This window comes from Sciurus vulgaris (assembly GCF_902686455.1).
Source record: "Sciurus vulgaris genome assembly, chromosome: 14".
NCBI lineage: Eukaryota > Metazoa > Chordata > Mammalia > Rodentia > Sciuridae > Sciurus > Sciurus vulgaris.
The window spans coordinates 76,857,952-76,875,753 of record NC_136475.1 but is presented as its reverse complement, the minus strand read 5'-3'; the positions used below and the strand labels follow the sequence as shown (position 1 = coordinate 76,875,753).

Below are 17,802 nucleotides of genomic sequence, written 5' to 3'. Positions count from 1 at the left end.
TACCTAAAAAGAACAATTTAAAAAAAATAGTAATTAACACAATTTAGAATAGTAATTAACACAAAATAGAATAGATCCGATTTGAAGACTTGGAGTTGGGGATTGCCAGACTGGGAGAAAGCATTCAGGATGGAATGGCACATAGAGACCTAACAGGACAGCCTGTAGCATGGGAACCATGCTAGGGATAGTGGAAAACCAGCGGGGGAAGTTAGCTTGGAGGAGTTGAATGTCAGCCCAGTGTGGACAGGGGAGGCTTTTGAAGCTGGGAGAAAGACCCAGTGTTTACCCTGCTTCCTTCCCAGAGCTTGTTTTTTCACACAGGACCCTTTCTGTATTCAGTTTCAGAGAGAGATGGCTCAAGCCTCTCATTTCAGAACTCGAGGGTGCCCTTTAAGTTTTGCAAATAATAGCAATGTGTTCATCCAGAGATCACCAGTCTCTTCAAAGGGGGAGGTTCTAGTAGGCTCCATTCTCTGCTTTAACACCTGGGACTTGTGCTGGTCTCCAGTTAATGAGGATGTAGTGCCAGGTGGCTGAAATAACATAGAAATAACCAATCGCTTAGTTGTCATATGTACCAGAATGTCTGAGCCAAGTGACCTGCTGGGTGGGTGGGTGCGAAGGTGTTATTAGCTTCTGGGGTCCTTCTGTTCGCATACACGGAATCACTAGGGAAGGAACTCCAAACCCCAGAACTCAAAAAACCCTGGAGAGGATAAGACAGAGTATAGCTTTAATACTAGCAAGAATGGCCTGGTAATGGAAAGCAATCTGGAAGGAGTAAGAGAAGCGAAACTAACATTTAATGAACATCATCTTCATGCCTGCTTCTGTGCTTGGCACTTTCACATACATTTGAAAAAGCTGTGCAAGCCTATTGCTTCCCATAATGCCCACATTTGGCATATCATATGGAAAAAACAAAAGCACGCAATCTCTTAGGAAAAAAAATTCTATAGCTGAAAGTTCACCATATTTGGGCAGCTCTTAAGTTGCAGGACACATCTGCGAAACATTTCATGTATTCAAATGGCATGCCACTGCGGACCATCTGCCTTTAGCATGGTCGCATCTTACACCTTTTAGTTCTTTGGGTGAAGAGAAGCAGGGAGTGCAAGTTGTTTGGAGGCCCGGGGTGGGTTTTGGTGCCGTTTCAAGCCTACCAAGGCAAGAGGCAGCAAGTCCAGAGGCAGCCTCAGTGCAACCACAGGCTGGCGCTGCGGGAGATTGCTTTAGCAAAACTTTCCTCTGGCTCACATCGAGGTGGCAGCTCATCTTTGTCCTGAGTGTCTTTTCTAGGTTCTGATTAGGGCCCAGCCTCCTATGGTGTGTAATAAGTATTCAAATGACCCCCGGGATAAAAGTCTTTTTTTTAAGCACTTAATTCTATAGATTTTGATTTGCCATGGTATCATCTATTACTCAGTTTAATAATTTACAAGAGAAAAATGTTGGTTATAACTGAAGGAAAACCACTTCAAACCCTTTAGGCATATAGGACAATTTATTAGCTTTCTAAAGCCAGGAGCAGACTGAATAGCCAAACCACAGTAAGAGCGGGGACACAGCTGGACAGAGACCCACAGGAACGAAGGATGTGGATGTTGCCAGGACTCTGGCCTCTTCTCTCTGCTTTTCTCAGTGAGTTGGCTTTATTCTTCCCCTGCAGCCCAGCCTCTTCTGTGTGTGGGAAATATGGTTGCTGAGTTGTTTTTTCTGCCCTCGCAGAGGAGCTGGCCTACACTTAGTCAAAAATCTTGAAGAAAAGACTAACCTTGCCCAACCCACCAACTGTTCCCAGGGGTTAGAAACAGGCAGCACTTTCAGGAACTGTAAGGATCAGCGGGTGGGATTGGGTTTAGAAGAGAGTGGGGCTTCCCAAGCCAGATGAATGGACTAGGCAGAATTATAGATGTCCATTCTATCAACTGCTACTTTAAAAATATTTTTCTGTCCCTTACAGAGTGTTATGTAAAGAATTTAGGTAAGAACTTGACCTAAATCCATCTCACGAAAATGGTGGGGAGAGCTATAGAGCAGAGGAAAGGGACCAGGAGTGGGAGGGAAAGGGGAAATGCTGAGGAATGGTAGGCCAAATTATATCATTTGCGTGTACAAATAAGTAACAATAGATCCTACTGCTATGCACAACTTTAATGCCCCAACAAAAAATAGGAAAAAATAAAAGTAGACTTGACCTTTTCTTTAAGTTATGGAGATATACCAAGGATGTAGTAAATAGTGTCCATTGCTGTTCCATACGTGGTTAAATAAAAGCTCACTATTGTTTTCATTTGTTTTGTTGGGTTCTTGGATAAAAGTCTGGCACAAGGTTCATTTCAGTAGGTCTGCATAAAATTATAATTCAGAGATATCCACAAATGTAGTTTAGTATGATTTGTAAATCAATAGTTCAATATGAATTGTAAAACAATTACAAAAATTGATGCTTTAAATTCCAAAGACTCTTTTCAGTCATTAAAAGCTCAGTTGTTAAGGCAATAGGGGGAACCCCAGAGTTCTCTGTTCTTTCTCTAAAAGCTTTGGTGAGTAGAGAGGTTGGCAGGAGTGAGGAGAGTCATGTGCTGCCAGTGAGGACCCTGGCTGGGCTGCAGGCTTCTCCCACCCAGCCTCTCTGGCCTTCTGGAGGAAAAGGCTCCATTGCTTTCACTTGCAGAGTAGCACTGGAACCATTCAAAGAGAGCTGGTGGCCGTGTCTGTTAGGTATAATAACTGATGGAACAGTATTTGACCAGCAGAATCTTGATCATCATTATTTTAAGAGAACCAGGATTTTTCCCTCAAAGTTTATTTGTACAACATGTGTTTCAATTTAGCTTTATAAACAGCAGCTATAACCAACATATTAAGGGAAAGTACAGCTTCACAAGCAGATTCCTGCATAAATGAAAGCCACGAAATGCTCTTTGCTTATGAAAATAAGCAAGATAAAAATTTTTAAAAACCTAACTCCAAAATGTATCGTGACATCTAGGAGTAATGCGCTCAGAATGTCACTTTTGGAAGACATGGGCAGGTGGCAACAGCTTGATGGTGTCCTGAGCTCACCCTGGAAGAGCTGGCTATTTCGAGAACATTGCAGTTATCCCTTCCTGACCTGACAATCAGTGCTCCTTATTTTCACTGAGTAGAGTTAGTTAATCATAGAATGTGCTTAACCATACATTATTGAAAGAAGGTTGATATTATGGCCTTAGAACTCTACAGTCCTCATCGATGTCCTTGGAGAAGCCATCCTTCTTCCTGGAGTCTGTGTAAAGATCAGATGAAAACATAAAACATTTAATTTGGCAGATGACCTCTAGCCTTTGTTCTTTATATATTTATGCCTTTGTGAACTTCAATATCTTATACTCTAATGATTCACAGTAAACATTAAAACACATAAAGCAGATACTTTTCTTTTTCAATTCCCACCTAATGCCTGTTGCACTCAGGGTAGTCAATTCTGGATAACAAGGAATAAGAAATGGTTGCTCATGCTCTTTTGGAGCACACAGAATGTAGACACTAAGTGGAGAAAAAGTAAATGTGTAGTAACTCTTTTCTGCACATACGTTTCTGAGTTTCTTATGCTTTTTTTGTACTGAGTCTTTTCTCTGTGCCCAGCAGTGTGTTGGTGGAGTGGGATTACGGCACTGTGTTGAGTCCAAGTTCTGAGTCACCACACATAAGTTAAATACTCATCTTCACTAGTTAATCTGTTTCTTCATGTGCTACTGAGAATCATAATATAAGGTCTTTATGAAGATTATGTAAAATAATGTTCATATCTAAAGCACTAAGCAAAGTGACTGTTGAGTAAACACTGAGTAAATGTTAGCTCTTAGATAGGAAAGAAAGTATAGATCTCTACCCTGTCCTCAAGAAATTCAGTGTATTTGGGATATAAACTTACCATACGTACTCAGACAATATGAGGAATTCATGGAGCAATATGGTAGAAACTACCAAGGGGAGAACATGGATTAGATTATAGTTGAAAAGAATCTTAATATGGAGCTAGTGAATTTGCAGTTAAAGAAATTAAAGCCACTGTAATTACGAAAGAAAGAGCTTTTGACAGGGGAATGGCAAGTGCAAAGTTGTTAGTCAAGATCTAGTAAAATATAAGGCAGTGGCCCAACTAGGCAGGGAGAATGCTCCTATTTCCATTTGGAAAAACCAAACCAGAAGTAACTCTCATAAATGCTACCTTCATAGGGGATATCAAAATATTAAAATAGTTTTAAAACCAAGAACTCGGTGTATTGTAGAGATAGGCTGTAACTGAGCCTCCAGAACCCCTGGTCTAGGACAGCACCCTGCTATGTGGAGGGAACCCACCACAGGGGCCCAGCATTGCTCTTCCTCATCTGTTTGGCCCAACTTGACTCCCTCACTTTTGGGTTTGTTTTGCTTTCTGCTATATTGCTTTCCCTGGCACTTGTACATTTCCTAGCACTTTTATGAAAAGGAAATGACTTAATTTCTAAAAGGACCCATGTCATCATGGGACAGAGACCCCCTTGCAGGGAGATGAAGTTGTTATGTACATTATTTTCCTTGTTCTTACATATTTCTTCTATTCTTCTATTCTTACCAGATTCATTGTCATGTCTTAATGCCAGTAGAATCTCAATTTAAATTTCGATTGGGGCTGCTATTTTGATACACAACACAATGAGTTAAGAGGACTTTTTTTTTTTTTTCATCTTAAAGCTGTGTCTCAAGTAATGAAAAAGCTGCTGCTGAGTCCCCATAAGGCCCTCTTCGACTGTCCTTCTTAAACTTTCATTCCATCCTCCCTCCTTATCTCCTTTCTCTGCTTTAATGTTTATCTATAACATTTGTAACATATTATATGCTTTACTTGTTAAATACTTGAGTGAATGGTAGCACCATAAAAGAGTCTTATTTTCTCCCACTTGAAAACATTGATGTGAAAAATCTAAATTATGTAATCTGGTGATGACAAATCTGTATTTTCTAATACTGGAACCTGTAAAGTACAAACCTCACTCAAAATATGCTTCAGCTTTAGAAAGTTTTAGTTTGCATACAGCTTGTCAAAACTTCATAGCTTTTGTGTAATGAAGTAATTACCTAGACCTGGTTTTTAGTCACTCTAGGGATCATGGTTAATCCCAAATCTAGTTTAATACCACTTAAAATGTAACTTAAATAGTGCTAACCAGAGTTTTGATATCCTATATAGTAGCATCTTTATAGTCGTTTTTATCATCATTTATGCTCACAGACTGGTTTTACTAGTAATGGTTATATATTTGTTGTAAGTCCTTTTGAATTGAGAAATAAAATGACTTTTTTATAGTCTTATGTGACCTTGCAATATTTTGGTTCACCTAATGTTTATCAGCAATTAGTTAATTGGTAGTTTGTGCCTACATTGACACTAATGTTCTCAACTTATAAGAACTTATTTAATGACTGATATCTTTATTTGGAATAATTAGCATATCAAAGGAGTATAGCATAATGATAAGATTATGCTTGTCTTTACTTTCATTTCCAAGGCAAAATGTTTTTTTCCTATACCCTTTTGATATCTGCAAAGAGCCTCTCCTGAGAATAGTTATATAAAGGAATCATTATGATCCAAACAGAAGTATTGACTCTTTTGAATAAGTGTGTCCTTGCTGGTACCATGGTTCACATTTGAGTGTTCTTTAATAAAATCCTAAGTAGTCATAGACTTAAGGAACTACAAAGATAAACTGCCAAATATTCCTAATTGAAAGCATTTTCTATTTAATTCCACCAGTTGGAACCTTAAAACCCAGATTATTTCTCCCGTTACAAAAGCAAGCTCAGTGGTTCATTTACTCATTCTTTCCATCATTCTTGCATTTTTCCAGCCAATTTGATGTACTGTGTTCCAGACACTGGGGATGCAAAAATGAACACCAAAGCTCTCAGACTCCAAGGGGCTCACCTAACATGAATATTCACAAGAAGCCGCAGGAACCCCTTTCTGTTATAGTCAGGTCAAAGCCACTGTTACATCTGAGCAGAAGATCATGGCTATTATTGCCTCACCATATATAAATATATGAATGCCTTGACATGCTTTTATAAAGGTAGAAGGCAATATTCTTTAGCTTTAGCAGATTCATCATCTTTCCCCCCATTTTAGCCCGTGGCAGTTTCAGATGGTGCAGATAGAAAGCCCTGAAAATGTATACTTGTACATTTTAAAATGTCCCTTACTACATTATAACCATGCCCTGTTTCCCAAATGCTGCCATTAGTGGTTACAATAATCATCTGTAATGTTAGCTTCTAAGAACCATGGTACAAGAACTTCTTTTCTAATTTCCCAAATGGGAGGGAACACATGTACAAGCCTGTTAGGGCTGCAGAAACTGGAAACAGCACTGTGTGGATTTATATTTTTGGAACTCTTTGGGCTTATTTAAGCACTCAAAATCGAACTTAGGTATCCATTAGGAATCAAATACCAATTCAGGGAAAACTCATGTGCCACACCAAGAGGAATAAAACATATTACAGAAATTCATGAAATGAGCTCCTGGAAATAACTAGTTTTATATTCAAACCAATGTTTCATGTGCTTTTTGCAGGATGTCAGATGATAAATGTTGATGATATAAGCCAGGGTCACCCCTTTTCTGTGGATTGTTTAAGCATTTCTGTTCTTTCCTGGAATAATAGTGAGAATAGGGAGTTACAGAGTAGGAAAGAGAAATAATTATAAGTTATTCATAGGTATGTGGAATAAAGCTACCAGTTAGAAGAGATTTCAGCTGGGTGCAGTGGCACACATGGGTAAATCTAGAACCTGGGGAGGCTGAGGCAAGAGGATCACAAGTTTGAAGCCAGCTTCTGTGATTTAGCGAGACCCTGTCTCAAATTTAAAAAAAAAAAAAAAAATGTGGGGACATGGTGGGGATGCTGGGGATGTGGCTTAATGTTAGAGTGCCCCTGGCTTCGATCCCTGGTACCAAAAAAGGGTGGAGGGAGATTTCATGGCCCCGGGATTCTTGCAGTGTGTTTTTTGTAGGGGTTGGCAATTTGTCAACAGCCTTGATCTTCCACAGGGAAACTTATCTACCTTCTCCCTCACTTTGGGGGGGGAAACATGCCAAAAACCCAAACCAAATAAAAACCCAAAGTGGTACTTTTTATGTCATGCCACCTAAAAATATATTCCAGAGGTATTACATATCTACATGTAAAAATAAAATTAAAATAATGATAGATGAAAAACTAAAGAAATAGTTATATAACCTCAGGGTTATTGGCCACATTCAACTCTGTAAAAATCCTAATTTTTTTTTTTTTTTTTTTTTTTTGTGATAACAGAGAGTCCCCAAAGTAAAAAGTCAAAAGCTGGACTGAGAGAGTATTTGTAATAGCTGTGTTTGGAGAGGGCTAATAAGCCTACTAAATAACAGTAAAAGAGCAAGTATATTAAAAATCGGTAAGGAACTTGATCAGGAAATTTACAGAAGAAATTTCAATGTCCAAGAAACAAGTGTAAGGTTGTTCAACCTCATTCTTTGAATCTAAATTGTGATCCCATCTTCCAGGTCGCCAATTGCCAACATTAGATTTAAAAAAAAAAAGATAACGGCCAGTGTTATCCCATTTTCAAGGTGAAAGAAATCAGGCTCTCTCATACTGATGCTAAAATTTATGGTACCAAATGTGATTTCCTGCAAATTTTTCAGAAAATGATCATATTAGATTCTACTGAAATATAAAATGGTCATCATCTTTAATCCAAAGAACTTAGTTTTATTTGTTGATTAAGAAATATAAGGAGAGATATATATATAAATATATATGAATACGTACACACACAAGAGTATTTATTGTGGTGCTCTGAAGTAACTAAGAATTGTAGATACCCTGAAGGTCTGTTGCTAAGGGAAATCCATGCCACAGAATGTTATGTGGCTATTTAGAAAGCAGTTGGTAGAGTGATATGTATAATATGACTCCATTAGGGAAAATAAAACAGAAGGTTAAAGAGCTGTTTACATGCAAGTTATGTGTATGTTTTTTGAGCACAGACAAAAGCAAGGCTACACCCGGCTAATTGGTTACCTTGAAAAGTGGTGGGTGAGGTGAGAGCAGAAGAACTATTTCTTTATAAACTTCTATATGGTTTGATTTGTTAAAATAAGCCTAATTTTTGGAACATAAAACTGAAGAAATTTAAGGAGTTAAGAAATAAAGAATGAAATTGAAGGAGAGGCAGCTGAAAAAATAGGAAAAGACCAGAATATTATTTATCAGAAGCTAAACAACAACAAAAAAGTCTAGAGGCGAGTGATCATCCGTGCCAAATGCTGTGTAGAATTTCAAATAAGAAAGGGACAGAGGAGCCGTGCTGTGTTTAGTGGGTACCCTTGGAGGAGTAGTCTCAAAATAGTAGAGTCAGTGGGCTGGTGTAGTGGGCTCAGGCAGTAGTGGGGTCAGGGAGTAAAGCCAGCTCTTTCAAGGAGACAGACAAGAGAATCCAGGACTTGCGAAAGTTCAGCATGCTGCTTTCTAAAAAGTTCTAGTTTTTAGGATGGGAGAGACTTTATCATTCTTGTTCCTGTGTATACATGTCACACATGTGCCTCTTATGGGCACAGCAGGGGCAGAGACTGATGATGTCAGAGCTAAGTGGGGTGAGTGTGCTGACCAGTTTCCCAGGATGCAGGGAAAGAAGGGCTAGAGTTTAAGACAGATGAAGGACCTCGTGACTGAGGTTCTCAATGCTTAGGGGCGGCCAGTCGTAAATTCTAGGTTGGGACATACCTACCCCCCTCCCCTGATCCCCATAGCTGCTGAACCTGCCTGAGGACCTGTGAACTGATCCAGAAACACAGGTCAGTTTTTCCCAATCCCTGTGGGTGGAAAGTGAACAATTCTATTAAGTATTTAAATTTTTTATGTTCAACTTGGAGTCTCTACCAAGGTTTTTAAGGGTTACTAAAGCTCAGTATGCACAAATTAAAATTAACACGCAATTCAGTATCTTATTCAGAATTCGGGCAGACACTCGGCACTTGGCAGTAATCATAAAACCATGCACATGGTTATAAGTTGCACACCTCTGATTCAGGACACTTCATCAGTGTAACAGTGTTGACTTGAGTTGGTTATGATACTCAATTGCTGTTATTCTCCCTTTTATAAATTATAGTAAGTTTTGTTTTATCATTATCAGTTTGCCTTATTGTGGTCAAAGTGTGCATTGGCACATTATTGATCCAAATATGTTTATTATTGATCTTTTCATATTCTTATATTATTAAATTCTTTTAATATTCTTTTAACTAGACATTTAAAGATATGTGTGTCTTGGGCTGGAGATGTAGGTCCGTGGTAGAGCACCTGCCTAGCATGAGCAAGGCCCTGGCTTGATCTTCAGCACCATTATAAAAGAGAAAGAAATGTATGTTTTGTAGTTCCCATGTCACTCATCTAGGTCACTTTGCTGAAGAACATGTGTACCTAACCCCCCTGCTGTTTGCTTGTATGGTGACATACTTCACAATGATGTTTCCTGGGAATTTTTGCTATTTAAATAACTTATGAAATACTGTAAAGGTAGGTGTAAAAAGATTACTGGGTATTATAACCTTTTGTTCATGTTTTAGGATGTAAAGCATGTTTATAACAAGGTGTTTATTGCAGTTTGTTAGCTGTTGTTGTCCAGTTCTTTGTTGATGCCAGATTCACTCCTCTCCTCCACCTGGTATGTGGGAATGAGTGAAGGAGGTGGGAGTCTTGTGCCTCACTGTGGCAGGCTTTGGGCAGAAAGTTTGAATGCCATCCCTCTAGGAAGAACGATGAGGTATATGGAAAGGATGTGCTGAGCTGCTCAGTTGGAATATGAGGAACTCGCAACCACCACTTGGCTGCCCGTTGACTGAAATGATGTTCAGAGAGCAGGTACTCATGACATGTTTTTCACTTCCTGTCTAAGGATGTAAATGAAGATCCTGGAGAAGATGTGGCCCTCCTTTCTGTCAGTTTTGAGGACACTGAAGCCACCCAGGTGTATCCTAAGCTGTACTTGTCACCCCGAATTGAGCAGTAAGTGTCAGCGTCATTAAAGTTACGTAGCCTCATGTTTCCACTTGCTAACCAATGTGTTTCACTCTCTTTTGCCACTTGTGAACTCTTAAATGTTTCTCTTTATTAATTTTTAATTCCTTAAAAATTTGTTGGGTTAGTTGTTTTGACTGAGGAGTACCTGCAAATAGTGCTTGCAACTGTAATATTTTAATGAGTCTTATTCGTGTAATTTGTGGTATGAATATTGTGCCTATAGATACTTGAGAGAAAAGTAGGTAGACTGAGTCCAAAATTGTGACTCCCTCCAGGTGTCCCCTAGAGATCAAATAGTTATATCCTAAAGAGGATTTCTAAACAGTATCTGACTTGACTCTTACACATGTTTGTAACCATTAGACTTATTTGGTTTTTTAAAAATATTTCTTTAGTTGTCAATGTACCTTTATTTTATTTATTTATATGCGGTGCCAAGAATTGAACCCAGTGCCTTACACATACTAGGCAAGCACCCTGCCTAGTGCCACAACCCCAGGCCCATTAGAGTTATTTGTAAAAACAAAACTAGTTGCTTTAAAAAAATTAGGCAATTCATTCAGAAATTTACTTTTAAAGGTAATATTAAAAGCAGATAGTTTAAGCTGGACATGGCAGTACATTCCAGCTACTTAGGAGGCTGAGGTAGGAGGATGGAAAGTTCAAGGCCAGCCTGGGCAATTTGGTGAGACCCTATCTCAAAATAAGATTTAAAAAGTCTGGGAATATAGCTCATTGGTAGAGCATTTGCCTAGCATGCATGAAGTTCTAGGTTCCATTCCCAGCACTGAGGGGGTAAGAGAATAGATAATTTACAAAGATGACTTGATTATTTCTTTTTAAAAATAGCTGTATATAATTTTATCCAACATCCAACTTCATGGTAGAAGTAGTTTGATATCTCACTTGTGTTCTAACCCAGTAACTTTACTCATCAGTATTGAGTTTTATAAGGACAGGCTTCACAATGTGCTTATTGTTGGCTAAATGCTTTAGAAGCTTATTCTACTTCAAAGGAAGCTGAGGTTCATTGAAAATGGATTATAAGCAGATTTGCTTGGGAACTTCTGACGGGATAGATTTTTCATCAGCAGAGAGAGTTTTTATAGACTCTGACTGAAATGTATTATTAAAGTTCTCTGTAAGTCATTTAGTCAGGGTTGACTGATTTCTGTCTGTGAGTAGATGTGGTCACCATCCAACGTTCATATGCTGAACCATTTCCACCCCCTCTGACCTTGTTCTAAGTTACCACTCCTGGATATTCCACCTTACTAATAGGACATGACTGCTTATGTTGAAATGTGGGAGATTATAAAGATCAATAATCTACAGGCTCTCTCGTTCATGTATATGTCTCTGACAGCATCTCTGACAGGATTTTAAAGTAGCAGATGCTTAATGAGTGTTTGTTTTTGAATTGAAAATACTGACCCTGTTAGTAAGAAGCCATGGCTGGGCTGTTGGGGGCAGTGCAGTGAAGTGGTACAAGGCGAGGGGTCTGGAGTCAGGCGGATCCCGTTTAAACCCAGGTTCTGCCACTCACCAGCTGGCAAAGTTTTCAACCTCTCTGAGCTTATTTCCTCCATCATAAAATAGGGATAATAATACCTATTTCATAATGTTGTTTTGAGGATTATGTTAAATACTGTTCATAAAGCATTAACTGCAGTACCTGGCACTCTTGTGAACACTCAGCCAATATTAGCTATTAGTGTTGTTGTTATTACTGATACAGTTCATCGCAGGAGAATGAATGAGTGAGTGAGTGTCTGGCAGGGATAAGCTGGGGCAGAAAAGGAGAGGATGGGTAAATAAGTGAGCAAATACTAGTTCTCCAAGAGCCTCTCAGGATGTTCTTTTTTTAAAAAAATATTTTTTTAGTTGCCAATGGACTCATTTAATTTATTTATATGTGGTGCTGAGAATCGAACCCAGTGCCTCACACATGCTAGGCAAGTGCTCTACCACTGAGCCACAACCCCAGCCCTCAGTATGTCCTTAATGAGTTAATTAAGAGGGTGTTTTGGTGATGAGAAAAGAAAGTTAATGAAACAATCTCAAGATGCAGGGGAAATGAATAACTAATCCACAGGCAAGAAATTTCCAAACCAGAAAAACATTTTTTTCCAACAGCTGGATTATTTTTCATTGAAGATATTGCACCTCATTTGCCAGTAAACTTGCTAATAAAATACTCTTACTCTAAAAATCTAAGCTACAATGAGAAAAATTATAAGGGAGGATATATTATAAAAATAATGTTTTCTTATTTTTAAAATCTACCTTTCAATATATTCTCCCTCTTTTTATGTTAAGAACTGACTACAGCATATCTTTCCAGATCAATTTTCTGTTACTTCCCCTCAAAAGGACCATCTTTTTTAACCAGGCTCGTTTGAAGTTTTCTATTTCTCTTCTCCTCTCTTGCCTCTGTTCTTTCTTCCATGTACAAGGCCCTTCTCTAACCTGCTCTTCTTATTGAAATATACATTTTCTAAGGCCTTATTCAAATGTTGTCTCTATGAACCATTTTCCCCAAGAACAATTAATCTAGTCTTCCCTGGAGCTCTTTGTAACACTGAATTTATATTAATCTTATAATCTGCCCACATTGCTTTACTTTGTGACATACATTTTTAAAATCTTTTGCTAAATTGCAAGGTACTGGAGTATGGAATGAGTCTTGCCAAACCTTTAATGCCTTGCACAAATGCAGTGCACAGTAACAATTGCCTTATTGGCAGTCTTATAAGTTCCTAAATATTTCTCACACACAAAAAAATTGGAGAGTGCTGAACTGAAAGATCTTTAACTTTTCCTGGTTGGCACAAATTCACTTGGTATAACTGTACTTGCAATATCAAAGTAAACAAGCAAAAGTTCTTATATCCTTAAAGGTTTTCAAAATGAGATTTTAGAGAAGGGTTAAAATGAAAAGTAGTAAGTCTGGGGTACGACTTTGTAAGGGCTTACATCTTTGCTAAAGTTATTGTAGCAGTTCCCCCTTATCTGCAGTTTCACTTTCTGGGGTTTTAGTTACCTGTGGTCAGCTATGGTCTGAAAATATTAACTGGAAAGTTCCAGAAATGAACAACTCATAAGTTTTAAATTGTACACCACTCTGAGTAGCATAATGAAATTTTGTACGTACTGCTGGGTTCTGCCTGTTATGTGACTCATTCCTTCATCCAGCGTTTTCATGCAGTATATGCTACCTGCCTGTTAATCACTTACTAGCTGTCGACTGGTTACCAGATTGGCTATTGTGGTATCAGTGGGTGTGTCCAAGCAACCCTTATTTTAGTTAATAATAGTCCCAAAGTGTAAGAGTAGTGACACCAGCAATTCAGATATGCCAAAAAGAAGCTACAGGTGCTTTCCTTAAGTAAAAAGGTGAACGTTCTCAACTTAAAAAGAATAAAAAAGCTGTATCCTAAAAGTCTCTAAGATCTACAATAAAAACAAATCTTCTATTTGGGAAATTGTGATGAAGGAAAAAGAAATTTGTCCTAGTTTGTCTGTTACATCTCGAGCTGTAAAAGTTGTGATCTTTCTGTTATAGTTATTGTTAATTTCTTATTGTGTCTTATTAAACTTTATCATAGGTATGCATGAATAGGAAAAAACATAGTGTATTTAGGGTTTGGTACTGTCTGTAGTTTCGGGCATGCTACTGAGGGTCTTGGAATATATTCCCCATGGATAAAGGGGAAGTACTGTAATGCAGAATTCAGAGCATAGAACAGAAGTAGTGACATTTCAGGAGGGCCGTGGGTTAGGTTTTAAGAACTGAGTGAAGAGTGGTTGGTACCATCTTTGATGGTGTTAAGCTCTGTTTTGTTACCTGGGTTTTATGCTATCTGGTCAACTCTCTGCTATCCAAGCACTGGCTATAGACTCAGCGGTAGAGAGTTCTTTTAGGACTCATGGGGAAAGCATTCCATGTGGACCTGCCCAAAGCCGATGTCCACCTCTTGCCTTCACTGAAGTTTGTGCTTCTTTTGACTTCTGCTGTGCCTCTTTCTAGAAAGTCCCAAGCCCTATGCAGGGGTTTGTGGGGGACCAATAGCCTAATCCACATTAGGAAAAAATTGTCAGGAGAAGGTTTGCATTCTCTGCACAGACAGAGAGAGATCTTGAACTAGGAGGAACCCCTTTCTGGTCTAGGTATTAACGCTCTGCCCCAGCTTGTCTCTGCAGTGGGTAAGTATATTATACTCACGTGAACTAGTCCCACAAATAGGAAAAGAAAAAGTCTTTAGTTATTGTCATCCCATGTAAGAAAAGGAATCAATTTGTCATATTCCAAAGATTTCTAAAGACATGAATACCAAATGTCCCAGATTAGTCAATTCCAATGAAATGTAACATCTGTTGGATTCACTGGTAAAAAATTTCCCAATATATTATAGTTTGATGAAGCTCTGAAATACAGTCCCAACTTCTGAAGTCTCTTTGTTCACCCAGGGTCTGGGAATAGCTGTCTGGTGCCTATGACAGCCCTGTCACACGTGGCTGCTGCCCATATAGTGTTGAGATACCTGTTGTTTTCTGTTCTCCTACTGTACACGAGTATGGCTTGCAGAGTCAGTGGTTCTGAGAAGAACTTTATGTTCTTCATGCACAAGGGACATTTATGAAATAAACATATTTCAGGCTTTATACATTTGTTTTCCAAAGAAACAAAATCAGCCAGTTGAATTAGCCTCTAAGTTCTGTTCATTGAATATAACAAATTGTGACTTATGCAAAATAAAAAAGAAAGAAAGGAAGGAACTAGTAGTCAGTGATGCAGAGTAGTTTTTGGTTGATATTAGGAAAAAGAAAAAAATAGCTTCTAAACCAGTTGCCTTTTCTTTCCTGGCAGAAAAGCTGTGGATTTTAAGGTTACACCATCAGAGCTGGCACTAAACATGCCCTACCTCTCCCTTGTTCCCAGACTGTTGGCAGTTCCCACAGTGAACCCAGAGGTTAAATGGGCATCAGAGACTGTGCAGTCCCCCCGCTCTGCAAGGTGTGGGCCCTGTTGGCTCCAGCCAGTTTGTGGGAGTGGTTTGAAGGAAGCCAGCATCGTCACTCCCTGTGCTGTTCCCACTCAGTGCATAAAAAGACGACTTCAGCCCCTGAGGCAGGCCAGGTGGCATCTTTCACAAGTACAGAATTTGTTTTTAGAACTTTTTGTTGTTAAGTTACGGTCTGCCTTGGAAATAAGTGCTCAGTTTACCAGCCCATAAATGCTCACTATTAGAGAGGCCTGCATGCTTCAGGCATGTATGCGCTCATTCTCGAAACAGCCATAGCCTAGTGAGAATTGGCCAAGCATGAGGTCCTTTGCTAGGTGCTTCGGAGACTGTCAGGATAAGTGCAGTATGGCCCATGGCCTTAATTTGTTTATCATATGGTAAGGGGGAGAAGAACAAATATGCACGTTCCAAGTTGTCACTTAATAAAACAGTCACGATAAGATTTGGCATCAGAAGCCTTTGTTCCTCTACTGAATGGCTGGTAGTCTTGGTTCAATTACTCAACCTTTTTGAGCTTTATTTCTTCTTCTGTAAAGTGGGTACAGAAGTTTCAGTTGAATGCTCAGTGCGTCTTGAATTATGTGACTACTGAAGAAAATACTAATACTGTAGGAGGTTGAGGGAGGAGGAGACATTTTCATTTGGCTTGGTGGAGACGGGCCTTTGACGTTTTGGAAAGCCTAGCTCTGCAAATGTAATATGGCTTCTCTAGAGATTAAATATGTAGTTCTGTAACCATAATGAAGATGTATTTGTTTAGTACTTTAAAATGTTCAAATTGCTTTTCATTTACCCTCCTCTCTGATTCTCGTGATAGTATTCCTAGCATGTGTTTTATAAGATAGTCTTTTCCCCTTCATAACATGGTGTTGTTAGACCCTTCCTGGTTCTTTTACTGCCTTACTTTTTTTTTTTCCAATTCATTAAATTATGCTAACTTGTGTCCCCTGGTTGTATCCCTAGACCATTTTCAAGGCCTTACATTTTTGTGAATGACCCCCAACTTCCCATTTCTCCAAACTCACAGATCTGCTTTTCTAGCCACGTGATCAAAATGTCCACATGTTCATTGTCCCTCCAGTTCAAGTTGTCTAAATCTAAACTCATCATTCCCCCAATAAGTTAATAACCTTTCTTCTTTGCACTCTGCTTCTCTTCATGTCACTCTTCCTGTTTTCCGTGCTCAGATGCTGCCCCTCAGTCACCTATCACACCCCTCCTACTCTGAGCTAGTCAGTAGTTTGGTACTAGAAATCATCTCTCCACATCGTCTTTCATTCTTCATCATTCTTACTGGCATTACCTGGTTCAGTCCTTCAGTTGCCATGTTCCCTGATGGCCTTTTAACTTCCCATCTCTTCTGGTTTAACTTCCAGTTAAATCTCAGTTTTAACTTCCACTTTATTCCTTTCCAGCACAGAACTGCCTCTGTTCCTGAAGTAAGTTCCCATCATGAAATGTCCTTGCTCAAAACCATCAGTGCGCCCCTCTCTGGTCAGTTGGACTGGTACACAGCCTGCTCCTGCCAGCTCTGTCAAAGTTCTGCCCATCCTTTTAGTGTTTCTCAATAACCATCTACTCCATGGAACCTTCCTGACCACCCCTGCCTGCCTCCCCAGTGAGACAACACTTTCCCCTCCTGTGTTGTTGCCTCTCTTATCTTCCTGTCTCCCTGGACTATAAACTCCTTAAGGGTTAGGCTCCATCAGTTGGGGACCAATGAACCAAGCCAAGCTGGCCCTGCCCTGGGCCCTGCCTGAACTCAGCCCATTTCTCACTGATGGGACTCCCCAGAGAGATAGATAGTTGGCAGCCATGTGCCTGGAAAGGCAAGTGGTCTCCGTGGTTGTCTCTTGTTGCTATGCCTTTGGCTCATCAGCAGGTTAGTTTCCTTCATGGTCCTCTGGTCTTGTTTCTGAGAAATGGAACTTCATTTGGTACAGGTGGTTCCTCAGCTGAATCCTGGAGGTGGTGAATATGGTTTTGATCTCATGAGACCTCTCATCTCCCCCTATTATGGCATCTCCTGCCTCCTTTCCCCTGCCTTTACCCCATAGTGTCTCTCTTGAGACGTTTGGAGAGCCTGTAATCCACAGAGGCTGGGATAAACTGGAACTTTATGAAGGGCCTGCAAAAAGGTAAAGGGAGCTGAAAATGAAAATAATACTAAAAATTATGAGGAAGGATATCAAATTCAGATAAATCAAATAAAATAGTTTTTAATGCAATAAATCTAATACATTATTTTACTGAAATGTACTGTTCAACATTTAACATAATGAAACATTTTCATGTTAGATGCTCAAAAGAGTTTAGAATAATCAGAAAAATTTTATAACTGAGTACAGATTGATTTGAAAGACAATGTAATTCTTGCCTTCGAAAAAATTCTTCCTCTATCAGTTGTTTCAAAAAAAGAGACTCCTACATCTCTTGAGGTGATTTTGTGTCAGGATATAAGTGATAGAACATCATAGTAAACATGGTTTAATTTAGCCTTACTCATGTTTACTTGAGTCACTCAGATAATCCTACAATAAATACTGTGCTCCTGGAGAGGTTTTTTCCCCCTCTTTGATAAATATACAGTCCAGAGTATGCTAAGACAGCCGGCTGTCAAGGGAGATGTGCATTTGGTTTTGGTGGGAAGAGCTCTCTTAGCCCCTCGGGAGTTGAG

General features: G+C 39.2%; 1 protein-coding gene across 4 annotated transcripts in view; it reads left to right on the top strand.

Annotated features, from left to right (window-relative positions):
• The window catches only part of BABAM2 (BRISC and BRCA1 A complex member 2), a 398,788-nt gene that overhangs the window by 216,955 nt on the left and 164,031 nt on the right, over positions 1-17,802 (top strand). For all 4 annotated transcript variants that reach the window (XM_079110328.1, XM_079110329.1, XM_079110326.1 and 1 more), the window contains one exon: positions 9,974-10,083. In XM_079110328.1, the coding sequence (XP_078966454.1) occupies positions 9,974-10,083 (110 nt within the window). The remainder of the gene's footprint in view (positions 1-9,973; positions 10,084-17,802) is intronic.